The sequence below is a fragment of the Neomonachus schauinslandi genome, chromosome 4, assembly GCF_002201575.2.
Source record: "Neomonachus schauinslandi chromosome 4, ASM220157v2, whole genome shotgun sequence".
Taxonomy (NCBI): Eukaryota; Metazoa; Chordata; class Mammalia; order Carnivora; family Phocidae; genus Neomonachus; species Neomonachus schauinslandi.
In genome coordinates this window covers 75,478,331-75,500,333 of record NC_058406.1, presented here as the reverse complement: position 1 = coordinate 75,500,333, position 22,003 = coordinate 75,478,331, and the positions used below count along the sequence as shown (strand labels likewise).

The window sequence follows — 22,003 nt, the reverse complement described above, 5'->3', positions numbered from 1 at the left end:
GCGCAGGAAGGGGAGGCTGAAGAAGCAGGTGAGTGGGGAGCCTGTTTGGGAACAGGGGGCATTGTTTAGCCTGGCTTTCACCATGGGGGAGAGGAAGCAAAACAGAATCGGTGTTCCATCGGCAGTAGAGAGCAGGGCCACGACAGGCCAATCACGACGGCATTGCCTTCCACTTGGGAACTTAGGAACAGAGAAGCCTCCAGCACGTACACTTGGAGACTTACAAAAATATAGCCGACATCTCCTCACCCTTAATCCACACATAAGCTTCATCTCTCAAAGGTGGTTTTCTTTTAGCCGGGTGTTCAGTCCCCACCCCTGGGTCAGAAAGCTTAGAACGCTTTTGTTTGGGGGCTGACAATAAACACGCAGAGGCTATTGTAGGAAAAAACAAAACAAAACCTAGTATAAGTAGTAGCCCTGCTACCATGAGTCCTCTGCTTCCCTGAGTTCCTCAGAAAACAATTTGCTTCTCTGTAGTCCTACCATGCACCTATGTGTGTATTTAAGTTATACATGCTCCTTTTCCAACAAATATTGATTGGGGCCTCACTATATGCTAGGCACTGAAGATACAGTGGTGCGTAAGATAGGCACGGTTCTCGTTATGAAGTTGAAAATCTAGTAGGTGATACAGACGAGAGCCTGATGATATATGCTGTAAGTGCCACATGGAAATGACTGGAGGCTACAGGGTGCTGTGGAAGTAGTCATTCCTTACCATAGGGTTTTTTTTAACATTTTTTTAAAATTTAAATTCAATTAGTATATTGTTGATTTCAGAGGTAGAGGTCAGCGATTCATCAGTTGTGTATAATACCCGGTGCCTGTTACATCACGTGCCCTCCTTAATGCCCATCACCCAGTTACCCCATCCCCACCCCTCCAGCAACCCTCAGTTTGTTTCCTATGATTAGGAGTCTCTTACAGCTTGTCTCCCTCTCCGATTTCATCTTGTTTTTTTTCCTCTCTTCCCCTATGACCCTCTGTTTTGTTTCTTAAATTCCACACAGGAGTGAGTACCATAGGGTTTTGACTGTCCACTTGTCCAAAGCACTGTTCTAGATTATTGAGGAAGAAATGATAAATAGATCAGGAGGCCTGTTTGAGGAGGCAACATTTGAACAGGATACAAATGATGAGCAGGATCGGAGGATCAGGGAGGAAGCTAGGTAGGAGGCACTGAACTCAAAATGAGAGGTCAAGGCTTCCTAAAGATAGTGATGTCTGAGTTGAGCTCTGAAGGATGAACAGGAGATATGCAGGTGACCGAGGCCAGGGTTTAGTGAAGTATTCCAGGCAAAGGAAGGAGGGTATGAAAAAGCCCAGGAGAGAAAGAGAACATATGAGAAACTTGTGCCTGGAAAAGGTGAAGGTGTGGCAGGTGATCACTAGCCACCCGACCCCCACCCCATTCCCCTTTGCCTGGCAAATTTTTTTTGTTGTATAAGGGCCATTATTTTTGTGTATGTTATTTTTTGTTTTCATAGCCTTACTGATACACTAGTCCAAACATGTCTGGACCGCTGATAGAACATGCCAAAGGAACTCCTGCCATCTGGTGGATAGAACATCATCATGCATAGAAAATAAATATTAATGTCAGGCTCACAGCATCCCAGATTATGGCAATTTTCCACTCAATGGTTTAAAAGCCCTAATAGGAGCTTAAAAAAAAAATGGTTAAGGAAGAAATACATAATATTCTTAGACCAGGGGCACCTGGGTGGCTCAGTCATTAAGCGTCTGCCTTCGGCTCAGGTCATGATCCCGGGTCCTGGGATCGAGCCCCGCATCGGGCTCCTTGCTCTGCAGGAGGCCTGCTTCTCCCTCTCCCACTCCCCCTGCTTGTGTTCCCTCTCTCGCTGTGTTTCTCTCTGTCAAATAAATAAATAAAATCTTTAAAAAATATATATATATTCTTAGACCAGAGTCCCCTGGAGTGCGGGAAATGTAAGGGGCAGAAGGGAAGGGAAACAATTACATACTGTGTCAACATTATACTTAGGGAGCATGCTCTCACTCATTCCTCCAAACGATGAGGTAGGTATAGAAACCCCATTTTACAGCGAAGCAAACCAAGGCTCAAAGTACAGGGAAGAGCCAGCTTTGGCTGACTGCTTTGTTATGCTGCCTCTAGATGTGGTTTCTTTTTAATTGGTAACAGGTGAGTAAAGGGGCATTGGTCCTCCAGCTGTTACATCTATGCTTTTCACCTCAATGAAAACATTTAAGGCCCCATTTGGTGTATTTTTTTTTTTTTTAAGATTTTGTTTATTTATTTGACAGAAAGAACACAGGGAGAGAGGGAACACAAGCAGGGGGAGTGGGAGAGGGAGAAGTGGGCTTCCCGCGGAGCAGGGAGCCCGATGCGGGGCTCGATCCCAGGACCCCGGGACCATGACCTGAGCTGAAGGCAGACGCTTAACGACTGAGCCACCCAGGTGCTCCAAGGCCCCATTTGGTGTTTAAAAGACATTGGAAGACTGTCCATTTTACTCATACTCATAATACATACATCAGTTGGTTCACAAAGCAAAAGAGAGCCTCAAATGCCACATTAATGCGGACATATTTTTATTTTTATTTTTTTAAATTTTTAAAAATTTTATTACGTTAGTCACCATACAAGACATCATTAGTTTTTGATGTGGTGATCCATGCTTCATTGTTTTCGTATAACACCCAGTACTCCATGCCGTACGTGCCCTCCTTAATATCCATCACCAGGTTAACCAATCCCCTCCTCCCCACCCCAAAATCCTGTTTGTTTCTCAGAGTCCATAGTCTCTCATGGTTCATCTCTCCCTCCAATTCCCTCTCCCCATTTTTCCCTTCCTTCTCCTAATGTCCTCCATGTTATTCCTTATGTTCCACAAATAAGTGAAACCATATGATAATTGACTTTCGCTGTTTGATTTATTTCACTTAGCATAATCTCCTCCAGTCCCATCCATGTTAATGTAAAAGCTGGGTATTCATCCTTTGATGGCTGAGTAATATTCCATTTTATAGATGGACCACATCTTCTTTATCCATTCATCTGTTGAAGGGCATCTCGGCTCTTTCCACAGTTTGGCTATTGCAGACATTGCTGCTATGAACATTGGGGTGCATATGGCCCTTCTTTTCACTACATCCGTGTCTTTGGGGTAAATACCCAGTAGTGCAATTGCTGGGTCATAGGGTAGCTCTATTTTTAATTTTTTGAGGAACCTCCACACTGTTTTCCAAAGTGGCTGTACCAACTTGCACTCCCACCAACAGTGTAAGAGAGTTCCCCTTTCTCCACAACCTCTCCAACATTTGTTGTTTCTTTCCCTGTCCATTTTTGCCATTCTAACTGGTATAAGGAGGTATCTTAGCATGGTTTTGATTTGAATTTTCCTGATGGCTAATGATGATGAACATTTTTTCATGTGTCTGTTAGCCATTTGTATGTCTTCTTCAGAGAAGTGTCTTTTCATATCTTCTGCCCATTTTGTGACTTGATTATTTGTTTTTTGGGTGTTGTGTTTGAGAAGTTCTTTATAGATCTTGGATACCAGCCCTTTATTTGTAGTGTCATTTGCAAAAATCTTCTCCCATTCTGTGGGTTGCCTCTTTGTTTTGTTGACTGTTCCCTTTGCTGTGCAGAAGTTTATCTTGATGAAGTCCCAAAAGTTCATTTTTGCTTTTGTTTCACTAGCTTTTGGAGATGTATCTTGAAAGAAGTTGCTGTGGCCGATGTCAAAGAGGTTGCTGCCTATGTTCTCCTCTAGGATTTTGATGGATTCCTGTCTCACATTGAGGTCTTTCCTCCGTTTTGAGTTTATCTTTGTGTATGGTGTTAGAAAATGGTTGAGTTTCATTCTTCTGCATGTGGCTGTCCAATTTTCCCAGCACCATTTATTGAAGAGACTGTCTTTTTTCCATTGCATGTTTTTTCCTGCTTTGTCGAAGATTATTTGACCACAGAGTTGAGGGTCCATATCTGGGTTCTCTATTCTGTTCCATTGGTCTATATGTCTGTTTTTGTGCCAGTACCATGCTGTCTTGGTGATCACAGCTTGTAATATAGCTTGAAATTGGGCAACGTGATGCCCCCAGCTTTGTTTTTCTTTTTCAACATCTCCTTGGCGATTCGGGGTCTTTTCTGATTCCATACAAATTTTAGGATTGTTTGTTCCAGCACTTTGAAAAATGTCATTGGAATCTTGATCGGGAAGGCATTGAAGGTATAGATTGCTCTGGGTAGCATAGACATTTTAACAGTGTTTATTCTTTCGATCCATGAGCATGGAATATTTTTCCATCTTTTTGTGTCTTCAATTTCTTTCATGAGTGTTCTGTAGTTCCTAGAGTATAGATCCTTTACCTCTTTGGTTAGGTTTATTCTGAGGTATCTTATGGTTTTTGGTGCTATTGTAAATGCAGTCGTTTCTCTAATTTCTCTTTCTACAGTTGCGTTGTTAGTGTATAAGAAAGCAACTGATTTCTGTGCATTGATTTTGTATCCTGCCACATTACTGAATTGCTGTATGAGTTCTAGTAATTTGGGGGTGGAGTCTTTTGGGTTTTCCACATAAAGTATCATGTCGTCTGCGAAAAGGGAGAGTTTGACTTCTTCTTTGCCCATTTGAATACCTTTTATTTCTTTTTGTTGTCTGATTGCTGTTGCTAGGACTTCTAGTACTATGTTGAACAGTAGTGGCGAGAGTGGTCATCCTTGACATATTTTTAAAGCTAAAAAACTAGAACACATTTCTAACATTTTCACACTACTTCTAGTTGAGAGACATTCTTAAAAATGCAATTTGGATGCAGAAATTTTGGAATTCACAGAACACATCAAGGACTGACAGTTTTGGACCTGAAGCAGTCTCAGGAAAATCAGAGATGAACAGGGTCCTACAGTATGAAAACGAATCACTTCAGCAAAGTATTATCAAGTGTGTATATAATGCTTTCCCATAGTACTTGATGCATACTTACAAGTCCTTAAATCGATTTGATTGTTATGGCACCTGGTACATTGTAGGAGGTAAAAACACAACTGTAATAATTATGAAATTTTTGCTCACTTGCCTCTTATACAAGGATGTGAAAGGTTATTCGAGACCGAATGTCCACCAGCTATTCTGTCTCCACTGAGGTCAAAGCAATGGGAATGGAACACCAGCAAAATGGAGTGGAGGGAAATTAGAACTGATACGGCTAGGGTGGGGTGGGGAGTTGGGAAATCAGGAGAGGGAAAACAGTATAATCTTGTTTAAAAATAAAAGGGCTGGGGTGCGTGGGTGGCTCAGTCAGTTAAGCGTCAGACTCTTGATTTCGGGTGATCTTGGGGGTCCCGGGATCCCAGCCCTGTGTGGGGCTCAGCAGGGAGTCTGTTTCTCCCCTTTCCCCTGCTCATGCTCGCTCTCTCTCTCTCTCCCTCAAATAAATGAAATCTTTTAAAAAGAACAAAAGGGGCTGTCCTTAGGCTGGGATTGTCCTGGTAGGGTTTGGAAATACCTCCTGGTGTCAGGTTCCTAGTCAACCCCAAAGTTTTGACAATGTACTTGATTCTCTAATGTGGTAAGAAATGTGGGGGGACATAAAACAGTCTCTATGTTCCAGAAATTTATCATCTGGGTATCAGAAATCAGGAAATGATCATTTGGATTGATGAGGAAAGGTTTTGTAGAGGGAAGAATGTGACTTCCGACAGCCTACTAAGAGCACATTTGGGATATGCAGAGATGAGGGAGAGGCATTGCAGGTTATGGCAACTGAAAGTCCACAGACCCCTTTAGGGCTCTTCAGAACCTAAAGCCTGACATCAAAATATTGCTTTCATTTAAATTACATTTTTGTTGGGGGTCGGCACAGTCTACTGAAAAGAGATAATGTAAAAAGGAATGAGGCATTTCATTTTTATGTTGCTCCCTATCAAATAAATTGTACCAAATTTAGGAAAATAGGCACCCGTATTAAGAGAGGTTTTTTGGCTTAATATCTTGCCAGAAAAGCAAATTAATTAAATTTGACTTTAATTAAATATATAAGCAAATTATATATTATAAAATATATATTATAAAATATAAAAGCAAATTAAATTTGACTTTAATTAAATATATTTAATTATATAGAAAAAATGTACGTTAAGGAATATATACAAAAATAAATATATTCACTTAAATACTTATTGAACACTTCCTCAATAAATGCCAGGCCTGGTTGTCACACTGCATAGGGACAAATAAGAAAGATACTTCCTCAAAACATACAACTAAGAGATGTAAGATGCTCGTGTTTATTTTTACACATAAAAGTGATAATGGGTTTCAATATTAGGAGTACACATTTCATATGGCCATTTGTCTGTGGAGTTTCAAAATAAGAAATTAAAATGACAGGACACTCACAGAACACCAGGCATTCATTTCACAAACCTTGAGGGAAAAGTGTAAAGGAGCATTGCTAATACTTGTCCAAAGATTACTCATATATATATATATATATATATATATACACACATATATACACATACATACAGTGGGGCTGGTTTTGTTTTTAATCAGAATATTTGAGTGTAGGAAGACCAGCAACATGCCAGAAGAAATAAAGAAACTTCTGGGTAAAAAAGTATTAAAGTATCTAGAAAAATTTGGTGATTCCCCACCCCCTGCTCCTTTTGCTTATGGACAGAGCTAAAATAACAAAGTGAGGCTACACAGCCATACATCTGCTTCTGATTTACTGTCTTAATCTTGTCTGAGTTGGAGTCATTTCTAATCTTCAGAGAAGTTACAGAAGGAATTTATACAAAGGGTGAGTACATCACTAAATATACACCTATAAAAACACATCATCAATAGAATGTAGGTTAAGGAATATATACAAAAATTCTGATTAGAAAGAAATTATCAGGTGCTGGGGTGCCTGGGTGGCTCAGTCAGTTGAACGCCCAACTCTTGATTTTGGCTCAGGTCATGATCTCAGTGTTGTGAGTCAAGCCCTGATTCGGGCTCTGCACTCTCCATGGAGTCTGCTTGGGTTTCTATGCCTCTGCCCACTCACCCCCAACTTACACATGCTCTCTAAATCTTAAAAAAAAAAAAAACAAAAAACAAAAAAACTATCAGGTGGCTCTTCCATTTTCTGAGTTGTGCCACTCATTCCCCAGCTGATAGGTTATTACTGATTTCAGGATCTCAAAAGCCCATCCCTTGGTTCATCTTGGTTTCTTACTAGAGGGAGTGACACTTGCCTTCTCTACATCTAGAATTAGAGATGAATCTGTAAGTTATTCTCTATTTTCCTTCATAAGAGAGTATTAAATTTCCTAGTGCTAAACTGTTACTTTCCTTGAAGAATTGCTTCAGTAGGGTCCAAGATGGAATCCACTTAAGGGCTGGGATGGTGTGTTAAATTTAAAAGGGCATTTTGCATACAGTGCATGCTTAAATCAGAATTCTAAACCGTTTACAACATGTTTTCTAGTCATCTTCCTTGCCTTATAAAAGCTATGTACACACTCCCCCAATAAGATTTTTCTTAACCTTTTGAATTCCTTACCAGACCTTATTTTTTTTTTAAGATTTTGTCAGACATTATTTTAATTTTTTAAAAGCACTCAAAACAGTGGTCAAGGGCAATTCTTTTAATTCATTTTCTTCTATTAAGAAAAAAAACTGAGCAGGTCACATTAAGCTTGAACTATTTTGACATCACTTTTCTGACTTCATTTTTATAATTTTCTCACCAAACCTGCAACTGCTTTCCTAAGATCAGAGCCTTTTCATTATCTAAAATGTCATTATTTAGTAAACATTTGCCTTAACACTGACCTTTGTGGTTACTTTGTTGAAAATCTTACTGTAATTTGACACAGCATTAACTACTCCTGATTACTTATCTACTACATGGGTGATAACGTCCACCTTTCAAGAAAGGAAGACAGTTCAAACACAAAATTTGACAAAATTAGGAAATGGCAACCTCCGTTCTAAGAACAAAGGAAAAAATCTGAACGGGGAGTTGACATCTCTGCCTAGTGTTAGGTAGTGTTCTTTAAAGACCACAGACAGCACGCACAATGTAGGCGGAAACAATACATCTGCAGACACTGGCAGACAGCATTACCCGCCAAATTTGGCCACAGTTTCTTAAGATAAATAACTTTTCGGTGACGCGCAGGGCTGAAATTACATAAACAGCAGAAATTACTAAGACCTAAGCCTACATGTCTTGTGGGTTTCAAGATTTTACGCAATCAATATTCTGACATCTGTAACACCATTTTGTTCCTAAAATGCTGATGCCAGAAACATGAGATTAACATCACTTGATGACTTTTGTTCAGATTTTGAAACAAAGTTTCATTCTTTGGAATAATCATTCTTGAGCCACATTTTTATTTAGGTCATTAAGACAACCATAATCATCTCCATATAAGGAAAAGTTTCATTAAAAATGCTACAGAGCTGCAGCCTGTTACGAAAACCAATACTTGAAGCTTGTTATATTAATAGTTCTAAATGTCTAAGGCTTATTAAATGAAAACACCCTTAACAGTTTTATCTCGAGTCTGAGCAGTAAGAATTTTAAAAAGCTGACAATGAAAAATAGCTGAATATTCTGGGAACTTCCATAATAATAGGAAATGGCATTAACTAGTTACCTTCTTCATCTTTCCCTAAAAATGACTATTTTGACTAATTAAAATCTTTTAGACTGATATATGCCATTATTTAGAAGGCTGAAAAACTTGAATATGCGTATGGAAGCGCCTAATTTATATCTATATAGCACCCAACACTCTAGTGGGATTGAAATTCCCTGAGAACTAATTTACATCACTGGATGGCTTTTAACACAGTGGCTCCCTTTACCTCCCACCTCCCCTTGCATATCAGCCAAGTTCTCTTCTGTGATATTAATAAAAACTTCAAACAACCCTGAATATTAAACTTTCTTTGAGAACATCTCCTGCCCTGTACTTTTGGTAGTTAAATTTTTCTTTCTGTTAATTTTCTTAGAATATGTTAACTTGATTGTGAAATCACACCATGAACTTTTTTTTTAGCTAAGACTTCTGATTACTGAGATGACTTACTGCTTTACTATCTGCTTATAAATTTCCTATAGATGAGGTCAATGAGCACCTTTCTATAACAAAAATCTGCTTCCATCTTTCACATACTAGTTGAGCCAGGTCAATTTTTGTTAATCTACTGCCTACTATTTGCTGGAGAAAGCATCAGTCTCAGAAGGAAAATATTTCCAGTGATCAATACTTTTTTTTTAAAGGGTATTTTTCAAATGAGTAGTCAGACATAAAAAATATAAAAGAATAACTTTATTAAACATATAAATTCAAGAACATTCAAGTTTTGTTGTTTTTAAAGATTACAGTATGAGAGGACAGCACATCAGCGGTAGTGGTTTCTGTATATACTATACTTACCAAAGAGAGTAGGTGGACATACTGACTTGAATGCACAAAATAACAATGTATGTTTTATATCCCTAGGCTGTTTCTATACTCTATCCCTACTAAATGGGAAACTTCTCAGCAGATCCATACACCCCTAGACTTATCTCCCACAGAAAGAGTTTGATATATTGTCAATGATATTTATCATTTTGGAATATAGTAAGCCTCCATCTCTGGTCCTCTTCTACTTTACCCACTTATCTCTCTCTTCCCAACACACCCAAGACTCTAGTAATCAACCTTCTCTGAGCAGGACCAATTTAGTTATAACAGAATACAGAGATCCTGATGACACTATGCAGAGGAAAAAAATCTCCAACAATATTCTCAAGGTTGTATTTATTTTTCCTTTTAGCCAGCTACCTAATTACACCTAAGACGGCGAGAAAAAGAAAACCATTTTGGATATCAGTATTCACCTTGGCTCTGCAGCTTCCCTTTAAACAACCAGTGTACACAGTGAATTCCCAACTGTAAACACATGCAATATTTAACAAAGACCCAGAAACTTTGTGGAAAGCACCATATTATTTCCAAGGAGAATGTGTTAGGTGGGGAAAGAAAAAGTGGAAAAATCAAGAGAGAAACCATTAAGAAAAACATGGCAATTCACACAAAATATGCTTTAACAAAATACTTTGAAAAATGGATAAATTCAATTTTAAGTGATATTACCCCCAACATTTTCTCATTAATTGTTTTAGTGTTCGGAAGTATATGTCTCTAGAAGAGGAAATGATCTCCTTTACCTACAGAATGGTTAGAGCACCAGCACCAGGTTGAGTTTTCCAGAAGTACACATAGCTCACAGTTTAAAGAAACCAGTAACATCTTTTGACTCATTTAGTCCTGATCACATCCATTAATTTTAAGACTTACACCTGAAACTCCTATGTACTAGGCTGAAACAGCTTCTTTTTCTGTGTATGGCAGTGACAAGTAATTAGGGAAGCTAAAGATCTGATTCTACTTGGGTAGATCTAACTCAAAGATCACGTAGTTAGCCCAAAGAACTATCCCAGGCATTTTAAGTAATCTTAATCCATATTTTAGAATCTGCCAAAGAGCAAATACTGAAATTTTAAAATAAATTATTCATCCTGCTTGCCCTGGTCTCCAATCAAGAAGTTACAGCTATTACAAAGAACTCTTTTTCACCCCGTCTCATAACACAAAACATCAAACATTACATGATGAACGATAATCACAAGCTCATATCTTTAAAAAAAGGGTGCAACAAAGCCTCTTCTGCTGTTATTCTTGAAGCTGGATTTAGATCTAGAAGTTTATCAAGCAGGTCGTAAGCTTCATCAGGTACCTCATTCCAGCCTTCTAAATCGGTAGTATCCGTATTCAAACTACCCCCACAGCCATTACTGTCCCCTTTATACAAGGAATTCCCTGAGTGCTGTGCTTGAGGTGTTTGTATAAGGTGAGAGGCTTTATGGTCAATCTTCTCTGAAAAAGTTGGGTCACGAGAAGCAAGCCCCTGTATATCACTTGTTAATTTGGGAGTCTTAGAATCGATACCTCTGAGCTTCTCACAGAGTTTTCTCAAGTCTTGTGCTGGGACTTCTTTGCTACACAATATTGATTTGCCTAAAAAGGAGAAAGTACATGTATTTTATATTATCTGAATATATCAGAATCATAAGAATCTCTCATAAGAATCATGCAAGTCTATAAGAATCTCTCTCTCATAAGAATCATGCAAGTCCAACCATGCACTTTGTGGATATATTTACACTGTGTGTGAGAAAGCACCACATGCTCATATTTACGTTCTGTTTTGTACTACATAGTAGTAAGTAGAAATCACACAAACAGGCAGTAGTGTATTATCTTGGCCTTATATTTCCTTATTAAACAGAAATGTGGGGGCGCCTGGGTGGCTCGGTCGGTTAAGATGGGACTTCAGCTCAGGTCATGATCTTAGGGTCCTGGGATTGAGCCCCATGTGGGGTTCCCTGTTCAGCTGGTCTGCTTGAAATTCTCTTCCTCTGCCCCTCCCCCACTCTCTCTCAAATAAATAAATCTTTAAAAAAATATTTTGTTACAGACCATGTCAGGCATTTGTTTTAGCTCAAGGTTTTTCTGAATTTCTTTGACAGAACTCAACAAGTACTTGATGACAATCCACAGTGGGGCCAGCTCTATGAGTTGAGGACAGTGAGGTAAGTTATACACAATAGAAGTAAAAGTACTCCCACTGCTAATCCCAAGCAAGTCATTTCTTTGGGTCTTAAAGGAGAACTGTGACTACTGAAGTTTTGAGTCCTTCTGTACTCAGCCCAAAGTTACAGTAAGATTTGACTGAAACAGCTGAAGAAGTCCTACTAATAAAACTGAGACAAGTACTACGTGGCATTATTATTTTTCTAATATGAGAACAAGCATTACAATGATAAACCTTTAAAAGCCCTTGCCTGCTATCCTGACACTTACCCTAGAATGTTTTTGTGTCGCATGTTGTGCTTCCATTGTTGATCCTCATTCTTTGACTACAGATAGGGGAGATTTAAGCTCTTCAACAAAATGTTTTGGTGTTCACTCTCTGATAAACTTCATGTTCATAAAGTTCTCAGGAAGTTATTCAACAGCAGATGAAAAGTTTTCTCAATCAGTTGAGAATAAGTATATGTAAGAATGTCTAAGAATATAATTTCCAAGTTCTCAATCTTGCCTTCCATTTATTGTCACTTTCCCTTTGTATGTGTGTACTATTTCACCGTATTACCTCAGATAAAATTTTCTTATAGTAGGTGCAAGAAAGCTACAAGTTGTGGATTGACTTTGATGCAGAAACACTTTTTGGTAAGCCTCTATCACAAAGCTTTCTTCACAACCACCACCAAGTTTTTCTGATGGGATTAGACCGTAGCAGTGGTGTCTAAGTAAGGGGCAATCATTTTTGCAGTGGTTCTTTGAAGTTGTTCTTGGTCAAAATCACTTGATTTTTCAAACAAGCCTGGACCTTCCTATCATATTTTTCTGAATCTTATTTTCCAGGAAGGAGTGGGGTGAGAAAGTTCCTCAGATAATTTTGATCTGGACCCCTGATGGAAGACCCACTGATCCTGGGGCTGGGCACAAAGCAGCCCAGCTACTTTTGAAGTGGGCTGCCTGAAATTTTGTCCCACACGGGTGTTCTATATCATGTGGTAGCATGCTGACTCAATCACAGGCACCCACTTTGGAAAACATTAACTATAATTGTACATGGAGAATAAATACAAGGTGAGCATTTGATTTCAAGTCATTGGCCAGAACAAGGCTGAGATAATTCTCAGGTGCCCTATTGAAGTACACTGCATATCCCAGTCTTGGAAGTGTAAGAATTTGGATAGCTAAGGAGAGGATTTCCCATGTCCAATATATGCTTACAATAATAACTCCATCAGCAAAGGTGTTCTGCTCATTTCTCCTCTTGCTACCCTAACCCTAAGGAATCTAACAACTAACACATATTTTATTAACTGTTTATTGTTAGTATAGACTGAGATCACTTAAGGCAGGCCCAAGAACACCTGATGCTTAATAAATATATAATAAATTAAAACATACTATTAAAAATATATAATAAAGTCAAACCATAACTACAGGGAATTATTCCTTATTTTAAGATTATAAAGTTGAATTTTAATTTAAATATTTAAATAGCACTTTGTGCTCGGTAAGATTAAATGATTATATAGAAGAAAAGTGATAAATTATTTTCTTACACAATGCAATTAATTAGAGCAAGAGAAATTTTGTACCTAACATCAGAGAATTTTACGAACACAAAATATGTTTATTTGTAAAGAGAATTTCATAATAATTTGATTTATAGGAGATAATAAAGGCATTTGTTTTGTTCTAGAAAATAAAACTGCTTACCAAAAGTTTTAGCAGCTTGGATAGTTTCCCTGGATCCACGAATTGTCATAATTTGAGCCAAAGCCGTTAAATCATCACTTGCTTTATAAAATGGATATCGCCCACTAAGCAAAGAAAGGAATATGACACCTGCAGACCACATGTCAATTGCTGTAACAGAAAACAAACTTTAAAAAAAAATCCCAAATCTGTAATTTTATCACCAGTAGTCAGTTTATACCAATGTTACATCCATAGTTCTCAACTTTTGTTGTGCAAATTATCTTGATCCTTAGAAAAATTCTGATGCCCAGGCCCACTCCCTCAGAGATTCTGACTTAATTGTTCTGGAGTATGGCTCAGGCATCAGTATTTTTTTTAAGTTCCTCAGATGCTATAATGTGATATCAGGACTGAGAAACCCTGGTCCAACATTCTTAATACAAAATACAATGTCTTCTTTCTTAAGCAACATGTTAGTAAGTTTAAAGGATATTTCATCATTAGAAAACAGTAAGTAGATATGTATTTTATAAGATCAAAAGAAATACAAAAATAGCTATATGGGAAAAATCTGGATGCTCCTCAAGAATTACCCACCATAGTGAAAGTGGTTTATTTTAGTGAAAAGTATTGAACATCAGAAGCTTTTCTTCAGCCAGGTACTAACCCTAACTTCTGCTATAGAAACTTTAATCTCTAGAATTCTGGCAATTAACATTAAGACCAGCCCAGGCTCACATTTAGAAACTATTTTTTTCTTTTAGGGACATTTCTCCTAATTGTTGACCTCCTAGTAAGTCCAAGTTATTTGCTCTCCATTCCCTTGGCTTTTGTATCACCTGCCTTTCTTCGTTCCCTCTGTACATCTGCTTCCTCCTTCGACATTCTCTCCAAGCCTTAAGGCTGAGGTTCCCCAGAGTTCCAACCTCTTCTTCCCCTGTATACTCTCCCTGATTGGATCCATCTACCTCATGGCTTTAATGATCTTTTCTGCACTGATGGCATTCAACTATGTTTCCAGCCCGGACTTCCCTGAGCTTGACTTTTATTCTGTTGGACATTTCTGTGTCTCACAAATATCTCAAGCCAATTATGCCCCAATCCACCTTATCTTTCCTTGTAAACCAGTTGTTTATTCTCCACCTTTGTGAATGATACCCATTCAAGTCCCCTAAGCTAGAAATCTGATAAACATCCCGGGTGCCTTTTCCTTCACCATCCCAAACCCAAATCCCACACCCAATTATCTACCAAGTTCCACCTTTCCAATCCTTCACCTTTCTTTTCATTCCTATTAATGATGCCCTCATTCAGGCTTTCAGCATCTCTCACTTGGACCACTGTAATCCACTGTAAGCCACCACTCTCCAAAACCTATCCGCTCTGTATACCTGCCAGAATGATCCAGTTAGAACATAATTAATACCATGTCTTTCCCTTGAATAACTTTCCAACACTTACAGGATACAGTCCAAGCTGTTTAACATGTGTGATTTGACCTGTCTACCTATTATCAGGTTTATTTCTCACGATTCCTTCATTTCCATCTTACATTCTAGCAACACTACACTTACTGTTTCCTATATGACTAGACCATTCTGTTTCTTGAGATCCTCTGCTCATTTATCAATGCCAACCACCCACTCCAATTTACATCTCTTCTCAGAGGTTCCTTCTGTAAATTTCCTTCCATACTCCCTTCAGGTAAGAACAGTTAGGTATCCCTAAAATACCTTGTGTAAAGATTTATAACCATCCTCAACAGGTTATTAATTATTATTTGGACAGTAAGCAGACACTTTCATTCATTTTTTTGTATCATTAGCAAGTTAGAATATACACAATGGGTGAATGTATTTCTTTGAAGTCCATAATCCAAGCGAATGGTAGGATTCATTTACTCAAGACTTTTCCTGGGTTTTGGCTCCATGATAACTTTTGTAGATTATAAACCTTTTCCTTTTTTAAAACTCTTGAATGCTACTGTATTATTTTCACATTAACAAAAAATAATTTTAATCACACAAGCGCATCACAGAAGACTTTTGGGGTACTGGGCAAACAGATAAAATGCTGCCAAGTCTCAAGTTAGCAAAGACTACTAAACACAATTTTTCTTCCAAAACAAAATTCCTGGCAAAAATCATCTTGTAAATAGATAAGATGTAATCTATAGGAAAAAATTTGTTACCAAAAAAAAAAAAAAAAAGGCAACACTAGTAGAAATTTTCATTAATAGCATGATCTCAAAAATGGGACTGCCCACACTGCTAGAACCACTTATATAATTTATTAAAAGCAGAAAAAACACTAATATTAGTAAAACATAAAGATCATAAAATAAAATATACCTGGGATAACCAATTCTAATTGAGTTCTGTATTTGTAGTGCAACATACCTGTAGTTTGATTGGGGCACTTTGTCAAAACCTCTGGTGCTCTGAATCCCGGTGTACCTGCCCTAGGGGCAACCTGTTGCCTCCTTATGATGATGAAATAAGATTTTTCTAGTTATGTTAAAGTTTATTTAAAACCAAAAAGTAACATTTATTGATCTATTTCATAGTAAATTCTGCCTTGATATCTATATAAATAAAAGTTATTTATAAAGCAAAAGATAATCCAGTGTGATGAAAATCCTAGATTTTGTTTCTACTGGTCCCTTCCCCCTCTACCCCACAAATAACCAGGCCATATTCCAGAAAAATTTTAAGGTAACTTCCAGGTATAAAAATAGGTAGTAGATGGGGGCGCCCGGGTGGCTCAGTCGTTAAGCGGCTGCCTTCGGCTCAGGTCGTGGTCCCAGGGTCCTGGGATCGAGCCCCGCATCAGGCTCCCTGCTCGGCGGAGAGCCTGCTTCTCCCTCTCCCTCTCTCTGCTGCTCTGCCTACTTGTGCTCTCTCTCTCTGTGTTAAACAAACAAAGAAATAAAAATCTTTAAAAAAAAAAAAAAAAATAGGTAGTAGATGATAAGGACCCTAACAGAAAAATGTAATACAACAAAACTGAATACAACAGAATTCAGAGATATAAAAATTCATTTCTGTTTGGACTGATATCAGAAAGTTTCTGATATACTTATTCTCATATATTTGGGTTAGGAGAGGTTCATGAAAGCTCATGCAACTTTTGAAAGAAAGGAATTTATGGGGCTAAGAGTAGGAAGTGGGAGTGAGAGAGACACTCTATTATCTGGTTCTGGTTATTCTACATAGGTGGGAATAAAGAAAGAAAAGATTAAATTAGCAAACAAAATGTGTGATTCTAAGGTTCCAAAAAAACTACCCCTACCCCCACCAAAATTATTTGCATATAAGAGCAAATGTGTTTTTCAAAGAGCATGTAAATGTCAAATGAACAATACATGACAATAGTTATCATTTGCTCTTCAAGGTACCTCTCCCGACATCAGCATGTGTTGTTTCTTTTCTCACACTAAATTAATTACCCACCAAAATCATTGCAATTTCTAATCTTGTCTGGCAGCATGCTGGTGATTTTATAGCACCATCAAAACACATTACCTTGAAAGGCAAATACTGCAAACTTTATCTGTTGCATAACAGTCACAGGTCAGGCTAGCTGGGCAAGAACTGGCAGTTTTCCTCATCACACCACTATTCATAACTTTTGTAGAAATAGCCTTCTTTTTTGTTGCTAACTTTCTAGATAGTACATCCCCAGTCTTTGACTGCTTCATAAGCTGTAAAAGAAAAGTCATATTTCCTATTTTCATGATATTTAACATGATACTTCAAATGCTAGTATGGCAAAACGTTAACAGTAGAAACATAACTTTTAAAACTGCCGAATGTGCTGTTGGATTTTAAGTAAACAGTTGTCTATTAAAGTATTTTAGATCTTTTTAGGTTTTCCTGTTGAATAAACATTTTAAAATTTACTAAATAGTCCTCAATTGGTAAATACTTGACTTACACTTTATCAGAACTTTTCCTGATTTATGTTACAAAAGTATAACATAGTTATGTTCTAGTGTCTAACTCCATTTCAGAACTGTAAACTGCACAATTACATTGGCTAAAATCAGAGTTTTAATTTGTTGCTCATGCTATCTAGCTGTTACAGGATATCATAAGTCAATTTAAAACCATTTAATATTGATTACAATTTCGTAAACTTGACAAACATCTTTACACTATCACCTGTGTGTCAGAAATGTGTTAGTTATTAGGAGCTCACATTCTAGCCAATGAGAGAAAAGGCCTTAATGTTCTAAATGTTCCTTTAGAAAAGAGCAACAACAGTCAGCTAACCAAAAATGATGAAAAATTCCACCAGAAAAGTTCAGGGAAAAAAACTGGAGAAAATAAAAGTGTTGACAAGATGCTCAAAGCAGTTAATACCGTCTGCCACAGCAAAACTCTACTTTTAAAAACTTAGTGATAATAAATACTAATCTACCAATCCCTAAATTCTCTTCACTGTACGACTGATGATTGCACTATTAAGCTACATTACTTACTTTCACTGCAGGGCTCTCATGTGAAATGGAGCTGTGTATATTGAAATTTCTTTCTCCAAAAACAGAGCGCTGGACAGAAAGGCCTACAGATCCCTCCTACAATACCAACAAAAACAAGGAAAATAAGGATTATATCTGTAACACTTTCTGCCAGCCGTACTCTGCCAGTTTTGAAAGAGTTAAGTGACATGAAACAAAAACAGCTGCATCCAAGTCATTTTCAGGCACCAAAACACTTCTGTGAAAGGAGAGAATAGTCTAGACAGAACTCTTAACACCCATACAATGTTAATCATAATCTACAAATAATATATAACTAAAGAATTTAAAAACCACCTGCATGGATGTTACATATTTGCTGTGCAGCTAAAATGGAGATAGACACTTCAGAATTTTTCCCCTATAACTAATGTTTTCTTTTAAAAAGGATAATTAATCAACTTTAGAACATGCAGGGAAAATTTGTTATTTTCCATATTTGTTACATAACGTAATAACAGAGACATTGTAAATCTACCAAGTAATTTCAGTTTTGAAATGGTAAAACAATCCATTATAAATCTTAGTGGAATCTAATCCATTTGATGTGTAACAAATGTAAAAATAATTTTTTTAATTGCAAGTATTATCCTAGTATTATATCTCCCTCTGTTGGATGAGGAAGTACATTTCTAAAACCTTATTAGTATTTAAGAAATAAAAGAGATAGAACCTTTCCATCTTTTCCTTGTTTAATCTGACTTTGTGCATTTGTGTAGGGCCTTTTAACAGAAGTTTTCATGGTGGACTGCTGATCCAACTCCTTAGGTGCTGCTGGGCCACTCAATGAAATCTTGTTTCCTGTGATTACATGGGATTTATTTTGTGAACAACTTTCCTGCTGAGCTTCAGACTGGACAAATTTGAGAAGCTCTATTTTCGTATCATGGGTTCCTTGGGCCAAACCAAAGTCTACCAATGCGTACCTAAGACAGACAAAAGTAAGCATTTTTACTTCTTTGTAACAACTAAAGCTTAATAACATCATAATACGCTCAAGTCATATTCATACAAAAAGTTAATTCTTTACGGGATCAATTAAGAATTTATAACATTCTTGAAAAAAGACAAGAAAAATGAGTTTATAGACAAGGTAATGATTTAGTAGCTAACTAGGCTTGAAAATTAAGAAATGATACATCCCATACACACACAAAAATCTTTCTGCCCTTTCTCCAATGGCCTGTGCTAACAAGGCAGACAAGGACTGCAGGATAGAAGCCCAATCCTTTGTTCTCTTACAATGGCAGAGATGGCATCATAGTAGATAATTTTTAATTAAACAAGCTTAAAAAATTTAAAATCATGTGTTTAAAATTTGATTTAATTAAAGAAAATTAAAGAGACAAGTCCGAAGTATAAAATTCAAGAAAAGAAGTTATAATTCTATACTCCCTACCATCCTCAGTGTGACCGATTGTATACTGAACAGTATTAAAGTTAGGTTTTCAGCTTACAATGTCTCTATCCGTATAAAACACACACACACACATATATAAACATATACAATATAAACATACATAAAAACACAACTTTAGCGTTGAAACAGGAAATTGGCTATCATGTGGGCAATCCTCTCCTTTACTAGAAAAGAAAAATAAAAGCCAGAGATAAGAGCAATGTGAAGGTCAAAAAGGCCTAGACCTTTTCTAAGTTTCTTTTAGCTAAGTGCTATTTCCACTGAACCATGGTATATCTAATGATGTACACTGCTTTACCAATACAATTTTATCTCTTCTTTCACTGTATTTCCGTTCCCCAACCACAATGAAAATTTGAAAGAAAAAAAAAAAAATTCTGTGCACGGCTGTTGCAGTATGTTCTGTATCTCCGAGATGAACCCCATAGCACAAATTCTTTCAAGTGTAGTTATATTCTGGTAACTTTTCATACTTACTTTTTCAGGCGCCTATTATATAAAAAATTGCTGGGTTTAACATCACGGTGAACAATACCAAACTGATGAATGCGTTTCAAAGCTTTGAACAGATTAAACATATATTCCCGTACTTCTTGAAAGGAAAGAGAATTCAAAATGTCCTAAAATAAAGTTATGAATAAGGTCATAGAATTGTTTTCAATTAAATATTTAGCCAATAAAAATTCAGGAAGTATTAAAACCTACCAAAAAGGACTCATGCTCCAGATACGGCATAGCAATAACCACATGATCATTTTTCCTAAAGCAGTATTTAACTCCCATGACATTGTCTTGCCCCCTAGTGGAAAAATGCATAATGAACTTTAGAAGAAAGGTCAAAAGAATTGAAATTTTGTGCTCAGTTTCTTTAAAAATGAAATTTTAGCAATGCATAAATAATGCTAGAAAACTACTTAAAACCAACTTGTAGGATAGTATTCATGTTTAACCTGTACACGATAAAGTTTAAAAAAGAAAGCACCAGTTATGAGGTTACTATAATAATTCAAACATGAGATAATTATAGTTTTAAATTGGGGAAATGACAGAATGAGAAGCACAACACGAATAACAAGAATGAATTAACAAGTCTTAGTAGCCAATAAAATGGTAATAATAAATAAGTTAATTAAAAAATAATAGCTAACATTTATTGAGCATTCACTATGTCAAGCTTTGATTTAAGTAAGCCTTTACATTTATTAACTAATTCACTGAATCCTCACAACAGCTCTATCAAGACAATGCCATTATTTCCTCCCCCTTTTGTACAGATAAGGAAATTGAGGCACAGAGAAGTTCAGGAACGTTCCCAAAGACACTAAACTAGTAAGTCATGGAGACAGGATTTGAATCTGGATAGTCTGCTCTAGATCTGTGCTCTAAATTGCTATGCTATAGTGCATCATAAAAGATGAGGAAAACAGGGTAAAGCTGACTTCCATGGTTTTGAGCCCAATTAGTAAAACAACATGGATACCAACAAAATATGTGGAGAAATCAGGAAAAGAAGCATTGAAAAACAAGACATTTTGATAAAAATTTCTAGATACAAAATTATATCTTATGTGAGAAGTGAGAGGTCAGTGACAGTACTTGAGAAGTGATACCTAAAGCTCTGAAAATGATTTGAGAGAAAACCTGAGTCTTAGAAAAGTCTCAAGTTGGAGGGCAAAATAAGGAAGAAGAGGCAGAAAGCCCAGAAAGGGATGTCACCCAGATGAGGAGTTTTAAAGGAAGGTAGTAATCAATATGAAGGTCACGAGAATAAGGACTGAGGGAGGTCTTTTAGTTTGGCAAAGAGGAATTAACTGGTGATTTTTCAGAAAGCAATTTAAGTGGAAAGGAAGAGGCCAAACAGGACTTGAGGAAAAACAGGATACAATGGAAGCAGAACACTCAATTTCCCTGAAATATCTGGCAAAGAAAAACCAGTGTGGGAGCTAGAAAGGAAGCAAGATCAGATAAAGATTTTTTTTTTTTTAGCATGCACTTTTTTGAAGTACTCAGAAAGGAAAAATGGTAGAGAAAATATTTAAAATATGGAAAAAGTAACAATTATATTCAAGTGATTAGAACATATGTAATTCTGCCTTAGAGAGGCCATCTCATCCTCTTGTCTGCTCTAATAAACAGAGGGGTGAAACAAAGAAATAGGCTTGTCCATTCATCCAATAAATATTTAGTGGGCACAGGTATGTGGCAGACATTATGTTAGATATTAGGAAAGGGAAGGTGAATTAAAATTAACATGATTTCTGCCCTCATGGAGTTTATTATCTAATGAGCAATAACAGATAATAAAATAACACATGACAGATTATAAGGGTTTGAAAGAGATCAAAAGGTGCTGTGAAAATAACAAATAAGTGAATCTAATTTAATTCAGAAGACATCTTTGTTTTTTGTTTTTAAGTAGGCTCCAGGCCTGGAGTGGACCCCAACTCGAGGCCTAAACTCAGGACCCTGAGATCAAGACCTGAGGTGAAATCAAGAGTCAGATGCTTAACTGAGCCACCTGGGTGCCCCTCAGAAGACATCTTTGAAGTGGTGCCACTCTTGCTCAGATCAGAAAGAAGAGAGGTCAGTATGCAAAGACTGGGAGAGGTCTTACTGGGGAACAGTATGGGTAGTGACACTAAGATGAGAAAGCTTGAGACAAATTTGAGGAACTAAAGAAACTAGAGCACAGAGAGAGGGAGATGGGAAGAGTGGCATTGAGAGTGGTATTGATAAG

General features: G+C 37.1%; 1 protein-coding gene across 1 annotated transcript in view; it reads right to left on the bottom strand.

The window, feature by feature from the left end:
* Positions 1-9,311: 9,311 nt before the first annotated feature.
* Positions 9,312-22,003, bottom strand: part of CDC7 (cell division cycle 7) — a 33,241-nt gene continuing 20,549 nt past the window's right edge. Inside the window, exons 4-11 of the mRNA XM_021690045.2 lie at positions 19,972-20,065; positions 19,744-19,886; positions 18,520-18,772; positions 17,808-17,903; positions 16,849-17,027; positions 15,724-15,806; positions 13,343-13,492; positions 9,312-11,062 (exon numbers count right to left, since the gene is read on the bottom strand). Of these exons, the coding sequence (XP_021545720.1) occupies positions 10,668-11,062; positions 13,343-13,492; positions 15,724-15,806; positions 16,849-17,027; positions 17,808-17,903; positions 18,520-18,772; positions 19,744-19,886; positions 19,972-20,065 (1,393 nt within the window). The 3' untranslated portion in view covers positions 9,312-10,667. The remainder of the gene's footprint in view (positions 11,063-13,342; positions 13,493-15,723; positions 15,807-16,848; positions 17,028-17,807; positions 17,904-18,519; positions 18,773-19,743; positions 19,887-19,971; positions 20,066-22,003) is intronic.